Here is a 21,585-nt window from a genome sequence, read left to right on the forward strand (position 1 = left end):
CACACTCCAATTTGTTTATTTACAGTATAAAAAAAAAAAAAAAAAAATCACCTCCAACACGTTTAAAACTCAATTGACAAAACATCAGGTCTACTGGGTATATGTGAAATTAGGCCACACAAAGCACAAACAAGCTAACACAAAACATGGATACACACACCCAGTCTATTTCAAACCACATCCAGCCAAACCATCAACTGTTCATCCCCAAACCATACAGATCATTCTAGGCAACTGAGACAACAAACCAACTTCCTAGGAGTTCAAAATACAAAAAGTGGTGGCTATTCTCTGTTAAAAGACCAAATTAAAAGCATCAAATGAAGAATGATTTTCAGGGCTGGCATCTGTTTTGGTTTCTGTATTGTCAGTTCATGCCCTTCTTCAGAGGGTACAGGTTGGAGTTAGAATGGATGATGTGATATCAAGAGCTGGTACATGCACAAAGCTGATCTACTCTTAGATGACTCATCTGGGTGCTAACTAACTCCACGTATATGAGAGAGGAGCAGAGAGGAGGCAGAGCTCCTAGGCAGTCACTGTAGGTTAGGATGTGGTTTGGGGGGGGGTGTTCAGTCACTAACTTCCATGTCCTCCTCATGGTGGTCATCACCATTCAGCTTGGCCTCCTTTGGCCTGGCCGCCGTGCCGTTGCCCTCGACAACCGCCTCATCATGGGGCGGGGACGAGGTGGAGTCTTCGGAGTCTTTCTTATGGTCTGGCTCTCTCTCACTGTCATAGCCCTGCTCCTCTTCATCATAGTCTCGTGTGACCTGACAAGAACGTTTCTCAGAGTTAACATGGACACCAGTACCAAGGTTCATATGAACATATGGTTCTCACTATGATTAGACCGTCTGTTATACCTTCACATCTCCCTTCTCGCTGTCAGACTTCCTGTCTCTTTCCTTATCTTTGTTTTTCTTTTTCTTGCTGGTGGAACGTTCACGCTCATTGCGACCACGTTCTTTCTCTGATCTCCTGTCTCGATCACGCTCCCGGTCGCGGTCCTTCTCTCTCTCTCTGTCCTTCTTCTTCTCCTTCTTGTGTCTGTCACGATCACACAAGACAGACCAAAACATATGGAGAGAATGCCACAGTATTTCACAGTAGATTTTTTTCGAATGTTGAGTACGCATTCAGTAACAATAGGCGCTTTCGCACCGGAGGAACTTTTCATAGTTCTTAGAACTAATGGAGAAAGTACCCCCTTTTTGGCGTGTTCGCACCGCAGGAACTTAGAACGATTTTAGTTCTAAGAACGCCGTTTTGAGGGGCTTTTTTAGCCCCTACTCCAGGGTAGGTACTTTTGCAGCACAATAGGAACCTTGTGACGTAGGTGTACAGCCATTGGTCCAGACGCAGGTATACGATGATTGCAACCGCCATTTTTAAAGATCCGTGCAAAATATAAAGTCTTAGAACGTATTTCATTTAGCTTTTGATATTCATGTCTCAAAATGTCTGGAATTGTAGGAGGGGGCACATAGTTTTTATGTTTTATTTTACCGGTATTTTATATCCCCCAACAATGACCATTTTGCAACGTCCAATGTATATTTGTACATTGAAGAGGTAGCGTACACTCCGCTTCGGTAGGTGCATGTGTGTCCGCTTGTGTGGCTGTGATCCGCATTTTAACCTAAAATAAGAATGTGTTTATCCAGCTTACGATTTTAGGGCTGCGGCGGGGGAAAAAAAAAAAACGATGCCGCGAGCAAGGGTCAGGCACAAGTGCTATGCTAGCACCCGAAAAGTACTATGCCCATCAAGTCATTCACTGCTACTGCGGTGGTAAATGCATAAATGCATTGGGAAATTATTTTCTCCATTGGACTGGGTCTATCGCCATACAGTTTTATTTTCGTTAATGAGAAGGCAGTTATAAGTTATCTAATGTGCAATCAATATTTCTTTCATTCAAATTCAATAAAACTCATTGCGTATACTGTAGTCTAGTTTGTCGATTTCTTTTGCCGCAGTAATGGTTCTTTTTTTCCTTTTGGAGGTATTTAAAAGGTCTTAAAAGTCATTAAATTTGTACTTCAAAATGTGCAGCTATCCTGGTTAGTCATAAACAACAGCTCTTAGCTGCTATACCGTCGGCCGGCTTACGTCACTTCAGCGTTCCTACTGGCGGTGCGAAAGCAAACAGAAAAAAGGCCCTAGAACGAATGTAGTTCTAGGGGAAGCTCCACAGGGGGTAGTTCCTATCGAATTAGACCCTAGAACTGTTCGGTGCGAAAGCGCCTAATGTTTTAACGTGCAGGGACTTTTTTCTATCCATAGCTCTATACAGATAGAGTAAAAAAGACAAAAAAAACAAACCAATAACTAACCTTCTAGGAGAAGGAGACCTGGAAATTTTTCTCTTTGGGGACTTCTTGGGAGACCGACTCGTACTACCACTTCTCCTGCGTCTTCTGCAACAGTGTGGAAAAATGAAGAGAGTAAAATTTAACAACTTGCAGACCTCCGCAGACTCTCCGTCAGACAGTAATGCCGCTTCTCTATTGCATGGCACCACTTCGACTTGACTACTCGTTTTTTGGTACCTGGTACCTCGTTCATTTTCCACCACAGTTAGTACCCTGTCGATGTAGCTGGTGACGCCACAAGAAACTGTCGTGACATGTTCAGACACCTCAGCGGATGTCTTCTCGTTCAGTGTTGCCCTGGCCCATCTAGCTCTTGCTGGATTCTTTTGTCGGCCACCAGTCCAAGGAACGTCTTTACCTCTTAAACCGACCACAGCGTGGTTTTGCAGACTGCCATTGTAATAGTTTAGTGAATCGAGAACCGATCAGTGGATAGAAAATTTGCAGTTGCTGTAGCAGCTTGGCGTTTTTAAAAATGGTGGGTGACAATTCTCTGACCAGTCAGTAATCTGCAGTCACATCACATTTTGGTACCTACTCAGCTCGCTTAGAACCATGACAGAATAGGCAAGAAAAATAGTAACGGGTACAAAGTACTAGATTTCCCTAATGGAAAACTGAAAAAGGCGAGTCTAGTTGAGCAGAGCCAATACCATGCAGTGGAAAAGTGACATTAAGTGAGATATTCCATAAACTTCAGCATAAACAGGAACACATTCCATAAAGCAGGAGAGAGCAGTACCGGCTGGAGCTGCGTGATCTGCGTGCCGTGCTGTAACTCTTTGGAGGCGTTTTGGAGCGTTTGCGGTCGTCTTTCTTTCTGTCCCTGAAAAAAATGCAGAAATGGCCTCTTTGGGAAACACCACACAACGTCCATTAAAAAAACCCTTTATAAACCTCATGAACTGTACATGATCAAGTTTGAAAAACTGATGGTTCTGGCTTCATCACAGACAGCCCACTGTGACAGGTGGTGGATTGATTCTTTACTCAGTCATGATAATGTAGATCTGTGTTTGCCACACACAGTATGTCAGTACACCAGTCTGTCTCTGTCCTGTCATTCCCCCCAGGCAATGCTGTGGCAGCTCTACGCTTCTAATCAGACACAAACACAATAAGCTGAACAGTGTTTGGGGTAAGTCACTGGGCTTTGTATTTCAGCTTTATGTGAGAGCCTTGATATTTTTTTTTTTATTATTATACTGTAGTGTTGTCTCGAGCTGAAGGTGAGGAGCATTGTTTTCTACATCTGTTTTTGGATCAGTGTGAAACTAAAATAAAAACATACAGACAGAAAGAGTTTTAAACCTGGATCTGCTGGACCGTTTACTCCTGTCGCGTGAATGAGATCTCCTTCGTCTGGGGCTCTTAGATCGTCTCCTGCTCCTGGAGCGAGAACGCCTCCTCGACCTGCTGCTCGATCGCCTACACACACATGCATACGCACACACATGCACCCCAAAGGAGGAAACAGTCAGAGTGCCAGTCCTGATTTCAGAGGCTGCAGCAGTGTGAACAGGTATGTTCTCACAAAACTGAATTAAGGCAGTTTCAAAACACAGAAAGCAGTGCAAAGATAATGAAGTGATGTACAGTTCCAACTAATACAGTACAAATTGGGCATACATTAAAAAACACTATCCCTGTTAGAGCCTACTTCATATTACATTGGTCAACCCACCTGACAACACACAAAGGTCAACGTATATCCCTTTATACAAGCAAGCAAACTATGGCCCTTGCCCCCCCAATAATTCTTGTCAGGAGCTGTTTCACCTCTTTTTTTTTTGGAAAATAAAAATAAAGAATAATTCTCAAACGAAAGACAAAAACCTCTGTGGAAATGCCACAGCTTAACCAAGTAACTGAATTATTTATTAGACTTGAGCATGTGAAATCTGAGACCAACCTAATTTCAACATTTTTGACTCTAGACTGAATGAGACTAGTGCTGGACTTTATAACAGTAACATGGATGGGGACCCACGCCCATGTTGTGCAGAAACCGTAATAAACGTCGGTGTGTGGACCTGTGTCGAGAGCGAGACCGGGACCTCCTGCGTCTGGATCGGGACCGGGAGCGGGAGCGAGAATGCTTGCGTTTGCTGTCCTTCTTATCTGCAACAGGACAATTCCACAGCTGTTTAATTATCAAACATCAATGTCTCACACAAACACTGATATCGGATATCATCGGCCAATATGAGCCAATTGCAGATAAATCAGTACCAGGTATAACGGCCGATAAATGACAATTAAAAAAAGAAACAGAGAGACAGAGGATGGATCCTTCAACCATGTTACGACGTGAAAGCCGTTAACGTCAGTCAACCATCAATATTACATTTAACATTACAGTAGTTGAGTGGTGTAGATTAAGCTGTTGACAAACTTGACTGTAGGTTTATTAATGAAACTGTGGCAGTTCTAGCAAGTAAACAAACTACAGTCCTATCATTTCTCCCTCATCACTTCTAAAAATTCTCTGGCAACCTCACTTATAGCAGCTTATAACGCTGTCCATTGCTAAATTAGATTACCGACAAAGCTGGGTAATGCCATGTTTATCAGTGAGAGACCACTAATGTTAATGAGCAGTTGAACTATAGCGTTGAACTTATTCTGCCTAAATGAAACAATGGAAAATAATGTATCTGCGACTCCCATGTCTGTAAATACAGTTGGTGCATTTATTAAATGAGAGAGGACACGTAAATAAACATGAGCTGAACAAGTATCCAACATGACTTGGTAGCCAAACAAAGTTATCTAGCTTCTCTTTCAAACGTGTAGTGTGAAATCACAAAGACGCAAGTCCTCATTGCAGACAGTCATGTAGTATTAGATGCATTCAACAGTGTTTCAGTTTTACTGTATCAGTTTACTGCATTTAGCAAAATTTTAATACATTTTGTTGTATTTTTAAAGTACTATTTATGACAATCAAACAAGTGTATTTTTAAACTGCATTATGTCATGTTATCTTGGTGAGGATTCTTACATAACTACACAAATGTCAGGGAAAATCTTTGTTTATGTTGTATTTCTGAAAGGACAAAAAAATGTATATTTAGATTGATAGATAGATATCATTATCAGATTTTTAAATCCTCAGATATCAAAATTGGTATCGGCTCTAGTTTTTACCATTTTCTCTGCTTAACAGAAAGTAAAGGATCTTTAGCTTTGTATGGATCACACTGGAGAGTAACTTAATTCAGATCATTTTCACTCCTGTTTGAGACTGAGGGGAGGTTTCACACGCATGAAAAGCAATAAAACACCACAGGGCATTGGATTCTGACTGTTTCCACTCTGGAGCATATTTGTCATGGGAGTAAAATCAGCTGTGGAGCTATGTGAGACCAAGCCTGTCCATGTTTGGTCCTTCACATGGACCCTCTGTGAATCCACAGAAAATCACCTTACAGTGGAGCACTGGAGTCTGTGGTCTGGACCTGAACCCCAACCTGAACAATGCCTCACATTAACCACTTCAATCTAAGCCTTGAGCAATAGCTCATTAAGAGAACGGATTTGAAGGGAACAGTGCCACTCAGAGCAATGTGAAACATGATTAAACGTACTCCCTGGTTCTATCGCGGCAGAAATCAGGGACTGGGCTTCTCGCACACGTTTCATGGCTTCCTCAATCTCTTTGCTCGAAGCATCTGCCTTCAGCCCTGGATTAAGGCCCATTCCAGCTGCCATTGGATTCATTCTGCAGACAGGGACATTAATCAACTCAATCATCTGACACACTGTGTACATGGTAAAAGTTCAGCTGTTCATTATTTATTACAAAGAAGCAGGACCACTTCCACTTCCTTCCAGCACTATCCACCAGCTTTAATCAAAAGGCATCTTTCAAAACATTCAGATCCTTAGTCTTAATAATATAGAACAATATTCAGTCAAAAGCCAAAATTTCATGGAATGTCATAAGATTAAGACTAAATCACTGTAGGTAATTTGAAGAGGTTTAGTGAGAGACTACTCTAATATGGACAATGTGAGAGACTTAACCAGTATAGTTAATATGATGAGGATCAGAGAAACTTACTTTGGGTCCACAGAGCTCATGAACTTCAGGAGTTGATCAGCAGCCAAGGACTATGACAACAGGAGAGGACATGTTATAACAAGAGAAGAGGACATGTTCCCTTCCTCTGGAATGGTTTACCTACAGAAGTTAGGGAGGCAAACTCTCTCCATACCTTTAAAATGAGACTAAAGACTTCTATTTTCTCGAACTTATGCATAATACAGTTTTAATTTGACTTTGTTATAGTCATGTAAAGCCCTTTGAGACTATAAATAGTGATACTGGGCTCTACATAAACTTATTATTATTATTATTATTAGAAAGCCATGTGCATCACTTCTAAGAGACATGTGTACCGATGGTCAAGTTATCAGCGAAAACCAGAACCACAAATGATCTGCAGACAATATTTGATTAATGAGAGTGAATGCATACATAAAGCTTTTTGCTCTCTGAGGAAATCTAAATTTTTTTCCCTGGTGACATCTGGAGGACAGATGCGTGCACAGACACACTTACCTGTGGATTCATGTTCGATCCTGGTAAGCCAAAAGCAGCAAGCCCTGGATCCACAGGAGGACCACCCAGACCACCCAGAGGAACTCCACCCATCTGTGAAATAAGGCAACAATCAGCAACAACAGGAAAAACAGTGTCATCAGCATTTGTGTGCTGAGGCTGAGTTGACCAAATATTGGCTGAATATTTTTTAACAGTGACAGAAAAATCTGAAGGCCGTCCGTCATTTTGACAGATTAGAACACTGAGGGCGATCTACCGTAACTTTAAGTAATTCACACCGTTGGTAAACGAGGTGAAAAAATAGGGATTGATGCAGTGAAGGATGAAGGACAAGCAAGTAATACTGATGATGTTTATCAGCCAGCGGCACAAGTGAGCACCCAGTTTAAGTCCATGTGGACCAGGAGAAAGGTTTGAGTTCACGCTGGGCTACAGCAGGAAAACTGTTCAGTTCAGGTAACTGTAATTGTCTAAATTTGTAGAACTGCATTGTTCATATTTGCCTGTTTAGGAGCAGTGGCTGCAGTGTTTTAGTGGTCACTGGGGGGAAAAAAATCATTTGCTCCATGTGGTGTTGACATGAAAAGTGATCGCACAGATGGTGTCTCTGTTCATCTTTTCTCTCCATGTCCCTATAAATGTATAATCTATAAGCTTATTCTGTTTATTAATCATTAAAAATGAAAATAAATGAATGAAAATTAAATGCTATTAAATGTCTTACTACCATTAAAAAATTAGTTAAAATGACAGGTAGTAACAGATTGGCGGAATTTTGACGACCTTGTCCGTCAAAAAGATGGACAACGAGAAAGTCTAACGCAACCTGACTTCCACTACATAAATAAGGTGAGTAAATTCTAATATGGCATCAATAGGCCTAAAGAACAGGTTGAAGCTACTACTCAGCTTCACATGCACTGCACAGAAACACACAAACGTCTTTGGATTTGGTATGAGTTCACAGTTTACATCGTTACATCACTTTATAAAAGATGTACGTGTCAAAGGAGCCTGCTAGCTTATTCACCCAACTGACTGGAGGTTTGCACACTAAATTTATTCTCTTTAAACAACAGTCAGGAAATGCCAGTTTCCCAAAGGAGACTAAAGCTGACCACTACACACAGTAACTCAGGCGTGTGTTACCTGTGCCAGAGGATTCGGTGTTGGCAGAAGCCCTCCACCAGGTAGAATCCCAGCCACAGCGTTTGCTGGCGCAAGCAGTGACAAAGCTTTTGCCTCCTCAGGAATAACACCTTCAGAAAAACAGAGGCCAAATTACCAGGCTGGAACAGACGGGATTAAAAGACATACAGGAAAGGGGGAACAGCAAACATTTACATACTCACAAAGTCAACTCAGCATCTTAGTGTAGAGCAAATAATCGCTTCTTCAAGAATAATTTTTGTACATGCCTCAAAATTGCCTCCTTCCTTTTTTGGGCTTTCGATCAAATTTAAATTTGTCCCTCAATTGCCTATTATTGAGAAAAAAACTAAGATGGGCAAAAAGTCACAATACACACTACTGCATTCAGTGCCGCCAAGATGTTATCACCTGAGCTGGTTTTTTAAGTCATGAACCAAACGTTAGCGAGCACAGACGGTTCTCCACTGGGATGTGCTCTCAACTTTCCTATAGATGTTTTATGAGCAAGCGAGTCACGCTGGCTGCTTCGCTAAAAAGCACACAGAAAGAGTCGAGATACACAACACAAAAACAGTTTGAGATGTTGGAGGTCAACAGTTACATCATCATTACTTTGTCATGGTTTCACTTACCAGAAACAATGTGCAACACATGTGAACTCATACAACATCAGTCATATTCAGCTCTGTTCTACTGCTGGGCTTTTGCTGGGGACTGTCCTTACCTGGTCCAAACCAAGACTATGACACTGCAAGCCCAAGTAAGAGCACACATCAAACCTGGCACCAGCCAAGTCCTGTTCACTGGGTCGTACGTGCTAAGTTTTAATGAGTCATGAGTGCAGACTCTTACATTTCAGTCCCAACAAAAGCCCTAAAAAATTACAACTGAGTGATCACTGCTGAAGAAAGACAGAACTGAAAAAATAACACACACACATATATATGTATATATATGTGTGTATATATATGTATGTATGTGTGCGTGTGTGTGTGTGTATGTATATGTGTATATATATATATATATATATATATATATATATATATATATATATATGTGTGTGTGTGTGTGTGTGTGACCAAGGATGGCCAAAACAGGGTCACTGGTCTGAGAAACAATTACAACTTAAACAGAACATAGCAAATTTCAGACACATTATACAAGTGACACACATAAAAAAAAATACAAGCACACGAGAGAGAAGAGTGAGCTGCAGGAGACAAAACTGTTGGGTGGTATTTTCAGCAGGGCCTGGTTAACAGCACTGGCAGTGCCAGGAAAAAGAACTGTAAAACACAACAACAAAAAAGAAAGACCACCATTAAAGAGAGGACACTGCACCAGTCTTTCACATCATGTGGAGAGGAGAGTGCAATGACATGTCATAACATAACAACGCTCCAGCCTGGTCTGACCATGTCACTAAGCGTGGTCACACACTGCATACAAGTAAAACTTCACTGGGCCTGTCAGTAAGGTACAGCACACGCGTGGTCCTAACCACAACTGCCTTCTGTCCTCATACTGCAAAGACAAGCTCAACATCACAGGCATGAAACTTTTACCTGAAAATGTAGGGCTCATTCCCCTGATCTAGGAGGACTTGCATCCTTACCATCTATGAGTGACATAGTTAAATATGGAGAGAATTAAACTAAATCTTTACATCTAGTGTTGCACCGATAAACGGGAGGCCATTAGTTTACAAGCAAAGTTACTGCTGCTATAAAACTAAAAGCTACAGTTATTTACAAAAAGAAATCTCCAGATGACAACTAGAGAGAGTGAGATTAGACAGAGAGAGATTAGAGAGAGGTGGATAGCACAAATCAGGCAAGAGTGACAGAAAAAAATAAGAGAGACAGAGAGAGAGATAAGAGAGAGGGAGAATGAGATTAGAGAGAGGTGGACAGCACAATCAGGAGAGAGTGACAGAAAAAAATAAAGAGAGAGAGGGAGAGACAGAGAGAGAGGGGGGGGGGGGCATCAGCAGTTGCTGGCCTTCTGTAATTGTCTACAGTCATGTACAGTTGGCAGGCAGGGGGCCTTGTCCTGCCATCAGGGAGGGGGCTCTGCTTTTGCCTTCTCCACTACAAAAATCACACACATACACACACATATAACAAGAGAACATTTTAACAGAAGATAGTCTGATATGGAGGAGGGTAATCAATTAAAAGAGAAACACGGTTAGGCTCGTGAACATGAATGTGGATTCATTAGTGTGCTGTTGTGTATTTGAATGCTTGATCACTGACTCATCCACTCCTGAGGCCTTTCAGTCGACCTGTGATGGTTTACTGAGTAAAGGAGAACACATTAGCCTGCCATGCTACCACATCAGTCTACACACAGTGGGCTCCTCCATTCTGATTAAATAAGCAGGCTTGGAATGCTACTGATTCATGACCAATATTAAAAGCTAGACAGTCACAGTACAAATCCCAAGTCAAGTCAAATGATTTAAATTAATATCAATAGGACCAAACCTTGTGACTGTAGGCACAGTATGCCAAGGGCCTGAGATCAGAGAACAGATCTGGTGGTTTCTGACTACCACCCGGGAACAGTAATCCAGATACTGGCAGGGCATCACCAAATTGTTAATCTAAGATAAAATTCCGCAGCATGAAATCAGACACATTTAAACCCTGACCCCTCACTCATACACTGACGGCTTCACACAGAACAGCATGGGGCAGGGGAAGAGGTACCAACCTTCTGCAAAAGGGACGACTATCAGAGCTCTGTCCACAAACACTGTGTTGGTAAGATGCTGTGACACCCCCACAGACTCCGGCTCCCGGAATTTAACGAAACAGACCCGGGATGTGACAGGCAGAGGTGATTCACTGCACGTGAACACAAACACCAATGAGTTTAAAACAGGACACATATTAAACACTACTTCACAGGCAATCAGTCAAACTGCAAGCTTCTGAAAGGGATACTCAAAGAAATGTGGTTATTCTTGACGTCATCAGCCTATAAAGTTTTAAAGAAAAGAGATGCATTTAGATATTTGCATTTGAATTTTGCTTGGTTCAGCTGAATTAAAATGAAGATATGCTGAGTATCAATGGCCAGAACAGGCTTTTATGAGGTAAAATTTAGGATGTGCTGAGTTTTAAACAGTGTTTGACCATTTTTTTGTAACATGAAAACTGATTTTCCAATGTCACAGAATGGAATTCTCGAACTACTAACTCAAGAAACGGAAGGTTTCATTTTCACAATGTTTTCAGAAGAGCCGGTAAACCAGAATTTTTGGGCTAAAATACACTATCCTGGATTATCAACCCGAGGCGAGGCTTGCAGCTACTGTCTGATAGGCAAGTCTTCAAATGAAAAATGGGACATAAAACATGAACTAAAGTCAAGGCTTTTCATACACATTAAATCTCTAACTCGTATCACTGCTTATGAGTGCAGATCCAAAACTAGTGCGATTTGAAATTTAAGTATGCTATTCAAAACAATTTGGGATGCTAAGTGCTGGAAATACGTGAAAAAGTTTATACATGTAGTTTATACATCGATTTGGCCCTAGATTTCCCCCACACTTCCATTATCGCAATGAAGTGATACCACACTTTCAAGGCACCCAAGTTTTCAAATTAACTGAAGTTTTGATACTCTGTAGTGCAACTTCAGTTTCTGCTCGTGAAATAGAAAATACTCGCATGACGCAAAATGACTTTACCCCTTTCAGTTACGAGCCACAAAATGAGGGTAGGGGTCTCCGGTATTACAACAAAAGCTTTTACTGTTAACCATCTATCCAGCACTTGGGGGAAAAAACGACTGCAACTCCTCTAAGCTATCAAGCCATTCATGACTACCGCGCCTTTTCAAACGAATAACCGATTGTTAAACTGTCTACGGACACATACATTGGTTAAATAACGAACGAAGGTTCCGTGCTATGAAACATGCTGGCAGAGGTTCTTTAAACATAATTATCTGGTTGCGGCAGCTAGCCTGCAGTACGTGCAAACGAGACCCAGGAGGCCTAGTCTGGCTAGCTAGCTAATTTAGCCTTGTGCTAGGCAAGCATTCAAGGAGTCACACAAGGTTTGAAAAGAGCGCGTGCAGTTTTCAACTAAAAAACGTCGAGGATATATTTTCGTAAGTGATATTCAAATACTCTTTAACGTCACTTACTCGGGTGGAAACAATTTGAGCTCTTCGATGGTTCCAAGGAATCCGAACAGCGTTCGCATCTGTTCAGATGTTGTACCCGGTGACACGTTAGTCACTTGAATTACGTGAGTACCTGAAGTCATCTTTCTCTTCGAAGTATTTCAGGAAATATCTGCAAATATGAATGCTCTCCAGTCTTTGACTCGAAATGTAAGCCGAATCTACAGTTACGTGTAAAAAGACGTCTACTCTCGAAGGTATTCTGCTCTAGGTCTCTCCGCCATTTGAGCTCTTCGATTTCTCTAGTCTCTTTCGCGCTTGCTTAGAGACTCTAGAAGCGCGCATGCGTGTACTTTATTTAGCTGAAATGGCTTTGAATATAATTTCTATGCGCTGTCAACTGGTGTTGATTCAGAAAAACAATATCACTACAATAGTTGTTTGGAGGTTAATTATGAGTCTATCTGTAATCATTTGAACAATTTATCTGGCTCAGGAACTCCTTGTTTGCTACCTTTGGAAACGAGAGCTGAATCATTTCGATAGTTTCCACTTTCTGCTTTGTACAATAGCTTTTAAAAGGCTGTTATGACTTGAGGTTGATTTATACTTCTGCGTGGCCTACGCAAGTGGCCTACTGGGGAGGTACGCGTCAGGGTACGCGGCTACACAGATTCGACGCAGAAGTACAGTCCCGGAAAAAATTAAGAAACCACTCCAATTTTGTCTTAAATCAGCATCTCTACGTCCGAAATGGCATACTACATACTATTCGTATACTAATCTTGACGTAAAAGTAGTAGGTAGTATGCAGTACATGAAAAATAAAAATTTTGCTGTATACGACAAGTCCCCGGATGATGTACTACTCTGGCGAAAATTTGAAGCATACAACCGGAGCTCACTTCGTCGGGTACTGCATCCCATGAAGCAACGCGGTGATTTCCAACTGTCAAAAAATTCAAAAAACATGGCGGACAGTGGCAGAAGAAGCTTCAGCTTCAACTCCAGCTGAATATAAATGTATCAGTTGCATATTTGGGTGTAATCATTCGCTTTTTTATAGGGCTACTTTTGATAGATATTTGTTTTAGTCGTGTGTTGTTCGTTTTTATCAGAACAAATAGCCCAACCGATAGCAAACGTGTAGTACACTACACAAAAGTTCTCATAATTGCGTACCATTCTGTACACAAGGGTGGGGAGTAGTTTGCAGTACACAGTGTATATTGGGCTGGTATGTAGTATGCAGTAGACTAGTATGCCATCTCAGACACAGCCTACATGTATAGCAGCCTTTCCATTCCAGTGTTTGTTGAACTCCAACACGAGCACACCTGATTCTACTTAATGAGGCACTGATTAAGCGATCACCTGAACCAAATCTTATTTAATGAGGAAAAGTATAAAAACCACTCTTATGGTCATTACTATCCTTTTGCAACAGGACAAGCTGGATGGCAAAACAGTGTTGGTACTAGCTCAAAAGTAACTGTAAAAAAAAAAAAAAAAAACTATTGATCATGCCAAAAGAGTTGAAAAGTTTTGAGTGAGGAAAAGAAGGGTTTCATTCTAGCTTTACTGGCAGAGGGATACAGTGAGCGTAAGGTTGCGTCCATCCTTAGAATTTCAAAGACAGCAGTTCATGAGAACAAGGTCAAGCAGCAGACATTGGGGACAACAAAGCTACAGACCGGCAGAGGGCGAAAACGACTCTCCACTGACCGAGATGACCGCTACCTCATTCAAATGTCACTCAACAACCATTGGATGACATCAAGTGACCTACAAAAAGAATGGCAAACGGCAGCTGGGGTGCAGTGCACAGCGAGAACGGTTCGAAACAGGCTCCAAGGGGCTGGGCTTAAGTCGTGCAAAGCTAGAAAAAAGCCCTTCATCGATGAGAAGCAAAGAAGAGCCAGGCTGAGGTTTGCAAAAGACCATAAGGATTGGAGTATAGAGGACTGGAGTAAGGTCACCTTCTCTGATGAGTCTAGTTTTCAGCTCTATCCAACACCTGGTCATCTAATGGTTACACGGAGATCTGGAGAGGCCTACAAGCCACTGTGTCTTGCACCCACTGTGAAATTTGGTGGAGGATCAGTGATGATCCGGGGGTGCTTCAGCAAGGCTAAAATTGGGCAGATTTGTCTCTGTGAAGGGTGCATGAATCAACCCAGGTTGAGGTTATCCTGGAAGAAAACTTGCTTTCTTCAGCTCGTACAATGAGGATTGGTTTTTCCAGCAGGACAGTGCTCCATGCCACACAGCCAGGTCAATCAAGGAGTGGATGGAGGACCACCAGATCAACCATTTCCAGCCCAATCTCCAGACCTGAAGCCCATTGAAAACCTCTGGAATGTGATCAAGAGGAAGATGGATGGTCACAAGCCATCAAACAAAGCCAGCCTGCTTGAATTTTTACGGCAGAAGTGGCATAAAGTCACCCAACAGCAATGTGAAAGACTGGTGGACAGCATGCCTAGACGCATGAAAGCTGTGATTAAAAATCAGGGTTATTCCACCAAATACTCAATTCTGAAATTGGTGAACATTTCTCTAAGAAAGCTTCTAAAGCAGGGAGTTTCTTCTAAATATGTGTTGTGGGAAGTCAGTTATTTGTTTTTGAATTACAAGAACATTAAAGAGGTGGTGAGGTGATTTTATTTATTTGTCGTGAATATTTTTTAATACCAACTGACATGTCATCAGGCGAACATCCATGAAATATGTAATTTGCAGATGGTCCGTTACACAGATGTAGCTACTGAAGGTATAATGAAAGTGTAGTGAAGCTGTTTTCAGATAAAAATCAATAGCAACAACAAATATTGTTGTTTTCTTCTGACACGTCATATTATAGTGTACTTTCTATGCCCTCGATCATGTAATTAAGCTGGAGTGCTTTGTCGTGTCCGAATTTAGGAAAGTTAGGAATATCCAGCGAATGTCCCAATCTAAAACCAACTTTACAATGCTTCCAGACTTTCCTCTACAGAAACTATGCTATTCTCACTCTCACTAACCCTTTCTAGTATGTGCACCTCTAATGCTTGTATCTTCTCCGTTAGAGAGCTAATTAATGTACACTTATCACAAACAAAGCTGTTTCTAATGATGGCGGAAGAATGGCTAAACATCCTGCACCTGACACACGGAACAAGCTGAATGTTTGCCATAGTGAATGTTTGACGTGCCTTAGTCAGAGATTTGATTGATATTAAATTAGGCATTGGTATTTAAATCAGGCAGTTTACTTGTAGAGCAGCAGTAGAGTTGCACAGGAACAAACTGGAAACCGGAAGAACCGTGCTGTATGGGCAATGCTGGAGAAAGAGGCTGGTCATGAATTTGAAGATGAGAAGTGGAAAAGATCTATCAAAATGCCCATTTGTGTTCCTTCAGTAACAGACATAACCCATTACATTGCCGTGTACATACATCTTCTGATGCCTCTGGATACATCATCAGTGATATTCCTGAAATCATTGGGTGTTTCGGGTCTTTCAACATCATACACCCTCCCCCAGGTGACTCAGCCGGGGCTGATCAGACCCTAGCTTGTGTCCAGATGGCTAGCTACTTCTGACTCCATGGCTCTCCTCTTTTGAGCCACAGCCATCTTGAGGCCCTCTCTGCCACTTCGGTGGTACTATGGATGGCTCTCCTCTTCCTCTCTCCCTTGATGCCCAAATTACTGAAGGCTCTTGCTAGTGAGTGGGCTGCAAATCCCCTGCACCCAGCCTCCACTGGCAGGCACCTCACTGGCAGTTGCTGACCAGTCCTGCATACTTGACAAGCGTCCTTTCCAACGCCTCTTCCAAGCGATCTTCCCATGGGACTGTCAGCTCCAGCAGCACAACTTGCTCAGTGGAATCAGACACAAGGACAATGTCTGGTCGCAGAGTGGTGCCTGTGATATGGTTGGGAAACTTCAGCTGCTGTCCAAGGTCCACCAACAGCTGCCAGTCCCTCACTGAGATCAGGGATCGTACATTGGGATCGTCCCTCTTCAAGTGCCTTTTATATAGCAGCTGACAATGTGTTCCAGGGTTCCTCACTTGGAACACAGTGGGCATGCTGGTGTCTCTGCTTTACCCCACGTGTGTAGATTTGATGGGCTTGGAAGCACATCATACACTGCCTGGATGAGAAATTGAATGCAGTGTGGCTTGCCTATCCTTCTCTCAACTGCATTCTCCCATCTTGTCCAAGCTCCCTGTTGCTTCATTCCCACCGCCTTGCAGGTTCTCGTCTCCTCCACTGCTGCTCTCACCTCTTCCTGAACTAGGCACGCCTTTCCTTATCACTGATGGTGTTCATTTGGGGAGATGGAAATGAACCTAGCCAAGCGTGGCCTTGTGTAACCACTCCCACCAGCCTCTTGTAAAGCAGCCTTGCCTCTGCTTCCTGCTCAGCTTCCTCTGCCCTCCACTTCCTGCCAGTCCTCACCTGGATACCTGCTTTGGCCACCCTTGGACCGTTTGAGTCCTTGTACTGTACCACTTCTCTGGCTCTTGTTACCTTGCATTCCTCCTCCAAGGATTTGAAAGGCAGTTGCAGTTTGTTGTGGTGTCTGTAGCGTGCAATGCTGCTCAGATTCTTTGGCAGCCCAAGCCATCTCCTGAGGTGGTTACTTACCCTCCTCTCTACGGCTTCGACTGTCGAGATTGGAACTGCATAGATGAGGAGGGGCCACAGGATTCTGGGAAGAATGCCGTGCTGATACACCCAGGCTTTGAACTTTCTAGGTAGGCTAGTCCACAGCTTTCAGTCAGCCATCCAGCTCAGTGCAGGTAGATTGGATGGATGTTGTGTCCCTCAGAGAGCTGTCAAAAACATTACCTAAGCTCTTGACTGGCTTCTCTGTGATGGTTGAAATGGCTGTGCCTGCAAAGTTGAACCGGAACTTGTCCTTCACTTTTCCTTTCCTCAGCACCACAGATCTTGATTTGCCTGGGTTGAAACACATCCGGGCCCACTCCACTAACTTTTCGAGACCCTGCAAAACCCAATGGCAGCCTGGGACAGATTTTGTTGTAACTGTGAGATCGTCCATGAATGCCCTGATGGGTGGCTACCGTTGAGCGGAAGTCATTCTGGGCCCTCTGCATTCTGGTTCAGCAGACTTAGTGATTATATTCATGGCTAGGGAGAACAGCGTCACTGTGATGATGCCGATCTCCACCTTGTGCCAGCTTGATGAGATTGCTCCTGAAGAGACCCTTATCCTGCAATTGCTGTAGTAATTAGCAATGAGGTCTCTGATTCTGCTGGGGATATTTGGTCAGTGTGAGCTGCACCAGCTTGTGTGGAATTGAGTTGTATGCAATTGCCAGGTCGAGCCACAACACTGACAAGTTGCCCTTGTTCTCTCTGGCCTCCCTGATGAACTGTGTCACTACACCGGTGTGCTCCAGACAGCCTGGCATCCCTGAAACGCTACCCTTTTGGACTGATGTGTCGATGTAGGTGTTCTTGGCCAGGTAGGTGCTCAGCCGATTGGAAATGGCACTAAAGAAGATCTTTGCTTCGATGCACAGCAGAGACATGATGCGGAACTGGTCTATCTGGGTGGAGTTTTCTTCTTTCGGGATTCACACCCCTTCAGCCTCTCTCCATTGTTCTGGGATCTTCCCCTTTCTCCAAAAGACTCGCAGGATCTTCCACAGATGCAGTAGAAGTTTGGGGCAATACTTGCACACTTTGTACAAGGTGCTACTTGGTCCTGGAGCGGAGCTTGCCCTTGCTTTGTGAACTACCTCTCTGACTTCCTTTAGCTGCAGCTTTGATGTGTCGAACTGAACATCCGGTTCAGGGGGATGTTGCACTCTCCCAAGTCCTGCTCTCTTTCAGGGTTGCTGTGTGTCTGCTTCAGATGTCAGTCAATTTCTTGCTGCGAGCAGACCAGTTTCCCACTGCACTTCTGCCCCAGCAGCTCCTTGGTGAACTTGAAAGGGTTGGTGACAAAGGCAGTGAGTTTTCGGGCCCTTTTGCGACGCCACTTCTGATGCCACTCTGCCCGGTGGAGGACCCTGATCCTCTTTCATTGGATGCGCATCAGCTGGGCCAAGCCAATGTGTTCCTCTTCTTCAGCCTCCTTATACTGGGACTTCAGCGCTTTCATTTCCTGCCTGATGTTTTGGATCTTCACCGCTCTTTGGTTTTTCGAGTATGATGTTTTGGAGCCTTTCCTCTCCTCTTCTCCAAACCATTCAGCTGCGATGCTGACGATGATCATTGTCATGGCTTGTAGATTCCTCTAAGCCTCTCCCTTTGCTGTTGCCTCCTGAATTTGGCTGACATCCTCATCAAACCACTTCCACAGTGAAGTCATGTTAGCTGCAGGCCATTTGATCTGCCTCCTCAAAGACTTGATGTTAGAGGGATTAGTTTGCAGCACTTGGAGGTTCCAGGCACTATGGGGTGATTCTAGGCCTTGCCTCTCCTGCGTCTCAACAGGTTGGACACCTGTGTGTTGTGCTGCTCCTGCTCCTGCCAGACACTTCATCCTCGCTTGGTGGATCTTCAAGCTGTGATCATTCTTGCACTTAAAATATATCCTGACCCACAAACAAGGAAGATAGTCGATCGATGAGGCATCTGTTTTCATTTCACTGGTTTCTGTTTCTCATTCACTGGCTTGGTAATGGGTTTAGTAATATAGGAGAGCTATTTAGTTGTAATTTTGAGACATAGTATCATTTTGCTCAGAGTTTGATATCAACTCATAATTTGAATTTTACATTTTAAATACCATAATCATTATTCATCATTTCAATTTAATATGTTTTTATTTAATCTTGTTTCTCGTTATAAAATATCACTTAGGGGTAAAGCAGTCCCTCGTCTTGTTTTTCATTGGTAAAAATGAAACCACTGTCTCATCTATTCTTTAGCACAAACAGTTTGAAAAAGTACCTTGCTTCCTGTCATCCTGCCTCAGTTCTATGGTTTAACACATTGGTTTGTAACACATTTTACAAACCAGTTCGCAAACGTCTTAAAAGTGCATTTTTGCACTTATTTAAGGGTTGAATTTGAGTCTATAGGGACATCTTGAGTCTGTGGGGACATCGTTATGTTAGTGATGAGGTAATTCATCATGTTTTGGATCAGGAGGCAAAGCAAGAAAGATGAACGGAGCATATTTTAGAAATTGTTAGGTGAACATACTGTATGTGAACTGGCTTTGTTGCTTTGAGGCAGATACCAGTTGGTTAGGTAATGTTTATGGGTACATGTGCGTTGTTTCATGACCAAAGGACCTTTGCCTGCTCAGCCAATGTGAAATATATTTTAAAATTCACATCAGAATATCACTTTCAGCTATTCTAACAAAATAAATAAATTACATCAGAAAATCACTATCAGCTAGTCCTCCAAAATAAAATACATTAAAAGTCTACTTTGAGGCTGATACAACTAATGGACATTGCCGTTTCTTAGTCACAAGAGTGAACATGACATGTCTATCCAGGGGGGTATTCCAAGTACTCGGTTTAGTGACTAACCCGGCTAAATGAAGACAGAGTAAGTAGTAAACCTCCTAACAGAAGAGCCTTATGGCTTCATTCTCTTAGCAAAACAAAGCCATACGGCTCTTCTATTAGGAGGTTTACTCCTTACTCTTAAGCCGTTTTCACATTATGCACTACAGACTATAACCACAGAATCAGGTTCGCATGTCCGAAGGTGCCCTTTCACACATGTAGCACGCAGCAGCAGATCTTCTGAGTGTGAGATGCTTCTACACATACTCACGATACCCCGTTTGGTTTAGGAGGGGGTGGCACCCGGGTAGAGCCTGCAGGAGGCAGGACATAACACAAAAAGTACTCTGCGAAAATCGTACTGTTTTGTTTACAACGAATCGAAAAAAGCGGATGAGGCTACCGACTTTTATCCGATGATTTCGCCATTGGCCCTTACAGACAGAAGTTCCTGAATCTCATCGTCTCTCCAGTTACACATTTTCGTTGGCATCTTCGTGTAAATGGCCCTTCTTCTTCACCCTGGGATGTTTGTGTTCTTCCGGTTTCCCACCAGTCGCATGTTAGAAACTGCATCAACACGCCCACTTGCTTGCTGTGGATACTCCGGACGTAATCGGCTCTATTTACACAGACCCAAACGAAGAGGAAACGGAGTTTGAACTTGGAGGCTGGTAGAATAAATGCCGTTTAGAATCCGAGTCAACTGATATGGACATTTTTGTTCACACAGCCCCTCCGGTTAGAATCCCGATTATGTTAGGGTTGCAGTGCATGTGTGAAAGGGGCTTTAGTTAATTTAGCCAGGTTAGTCACTAAACCATGTACTTAGAATACTCCCCACAGCAGGCCTCCTCGGTTTGTGGATATTTATATACATTCTGGTATAGGTTTTTCTCTGTCATTGTGTTTCTTTTAATCTCCCAAAATCTAAATCTCTCAGTCCTCTATGGGATGGACTTTTAACTTTATTTATAATATGAGTTACATTACTTGTATGTTGTCTATTGATTTAAGTGATGAGGGGTTCACAAGAGTTTGCACTTGAAACACTGTTACTCTTTGGCATTATGGGTAAAATTGGCTTTGTTATCGCCGCCAACTAAATAAATAAATAACGAATTGTTTCACAGTTAATACAAATCTGTATTGGAATCCCAAATAAAATCAAATCCTTCCTTTTGTGTGCTCTAACAACAATAGCTCTTATGCTAGCTTCAGTTCACTCTGGCAGGAGTATGTACTTTAGATTTTCCATGCTTCTCACCTCCAAGATTGTTTACACTGTCCCCACTCTATGGTAACATCACCAACGGACTGTTACTCACTGACTCCTCTGTGTGCATTGCTTTAAGAGTATAACGTACTGACTCTGGTATTGTAATGGCTTTGTTGTTAGCTATTCAAAGGAAGGCCTGTACAAAAGCAAAGCAGTACCGTGTCATTAGCATAAAGCTATCCATTACTGTCAAGTTAGTAAGATCACGGTTTAGAGTTCTTTACTCAAACAACCCTTCATGGCTTTGTATCAACAGAACGCTCATATTAGACCCCTGACGACATTCTTGCGTGTTGAAAGCGGACAGGAGCGTGCTCTGTAGATCGTTTGACCTGTGCCAGGTAAACGCATTGCCCTCACGGCGAGGCGACACTTTTTGCCCTCTTGTAGAAACAATGCAGTGGTTGTTAAATCAGCACATGTCTGCAGTAATCCCAGCCTGGATTACAGTCGTATTAGACCAGACATGCACTCTCTCACACACACGTTTAGGCAATGCAGTGAATATGTTTCGCCTTGCTTTGGCCCAAAAAACTCTGTTATCACCATGTTTGGTGCAGCTACATTTGA

At 42.7% G+C, this 21,585-nt stretch overlaps 1 protein-coding gene and 1 pseudogene across 3 annotated transcripts; both read right to left on the reverse strand.

The window, feature by feature from the left end:
- Positions 1-40: 40 nt before the first annotated feature.
- Positions 41-12,535, reverse strand: LOC115811285 (serine/arginine-rich splicing factor 11). Of its 3 annotated transcripts, none has more exons than XM_030773433.1 (13): positions 12,265-12,535; positions 10,819-10,952; positions 8,098-8,207; positions 6,946-7,038; positions 6,445-6,494; positions 5,969-6,102; positions 4,412-4,499; positions 3,690-3,806; positions 3,121-3,204; positions 2,866-2,871; positions 2,340-2,423; positions 873-1,050; positions 41-788 (listed from the first exon to the last, which is right to left on the reverse strand). In XM_030773433.1, the coding sequence occupies exons 1-13, from the start codon at positions 12,384-12,386 to the stop codon at positions 573-575; spliced, it is 1,416 nt and encodes a 471-aa protein (XP_030629293.1). In that variant the 5' UTR covers positions 12,387-12,535; the 3' UTR covers positions 41-572. The 3 variants fall into 3 exon arrangements, with proteins under 3 accessions (XP_030629293.1, XP_030629292.1, XP_030629291.1); XM_030773432.1 differs by having other exon boundaries at positions 41-773; positions 867-1,050; XM_030773431.1 differs by lacking the exon at positions 2,866-2,871 and having other exon boundaries at positions 41-773; positions 867-1,050.
- Positions 12,536-15,755: 3,220 nt separating this feature from the next.
- LOC115812345 (uncharacterized) lies at positions 15,756-18,490 on the reverse strand (annotated as a pseudogene).
- Positions 18,491-21,585: the final 3,095 nt, after the last annotated feature.

The sequence above is a fragment of the Chanos chanos genome, chromosome 5 (genome assembly GCF_902362185.1).
Source record: "Chanos chanos chromosome 5, fChaCha1.1, whole genome shotgun sequence".
Taxonomy (NCBI): Eukaryota; Metazoa; Chordata; class Actinopteri; order Gonorynchiformes; family Chanidae; genus Chanos; species Chanos chanos.

Bases quoted from the DNA above. Each gene is read 5' to 3' on its own strand.
- LOC115811285 (XM_030773433.1), bottom strand. From the start codon at position 12,386: ATGACTTCAGGTACTCACGTAATTCAAGTGACTAACGTGTCACCGGGT. The intron at 10,953-12,264 runs GTAAGTGACGTT...GTTCACGTGCAG, and splicing joins CTCAAATTGTTTCCACCCGA to TGAATCACCTCTGCCTGTCA. The intron at 3,205-3,689 runs GTTTAAAACTCT...CATTTTTTTCAG, and splicing joins AAACGGTCCAGCAGATCCAG to GGACAGAAAGAAAGACGACC.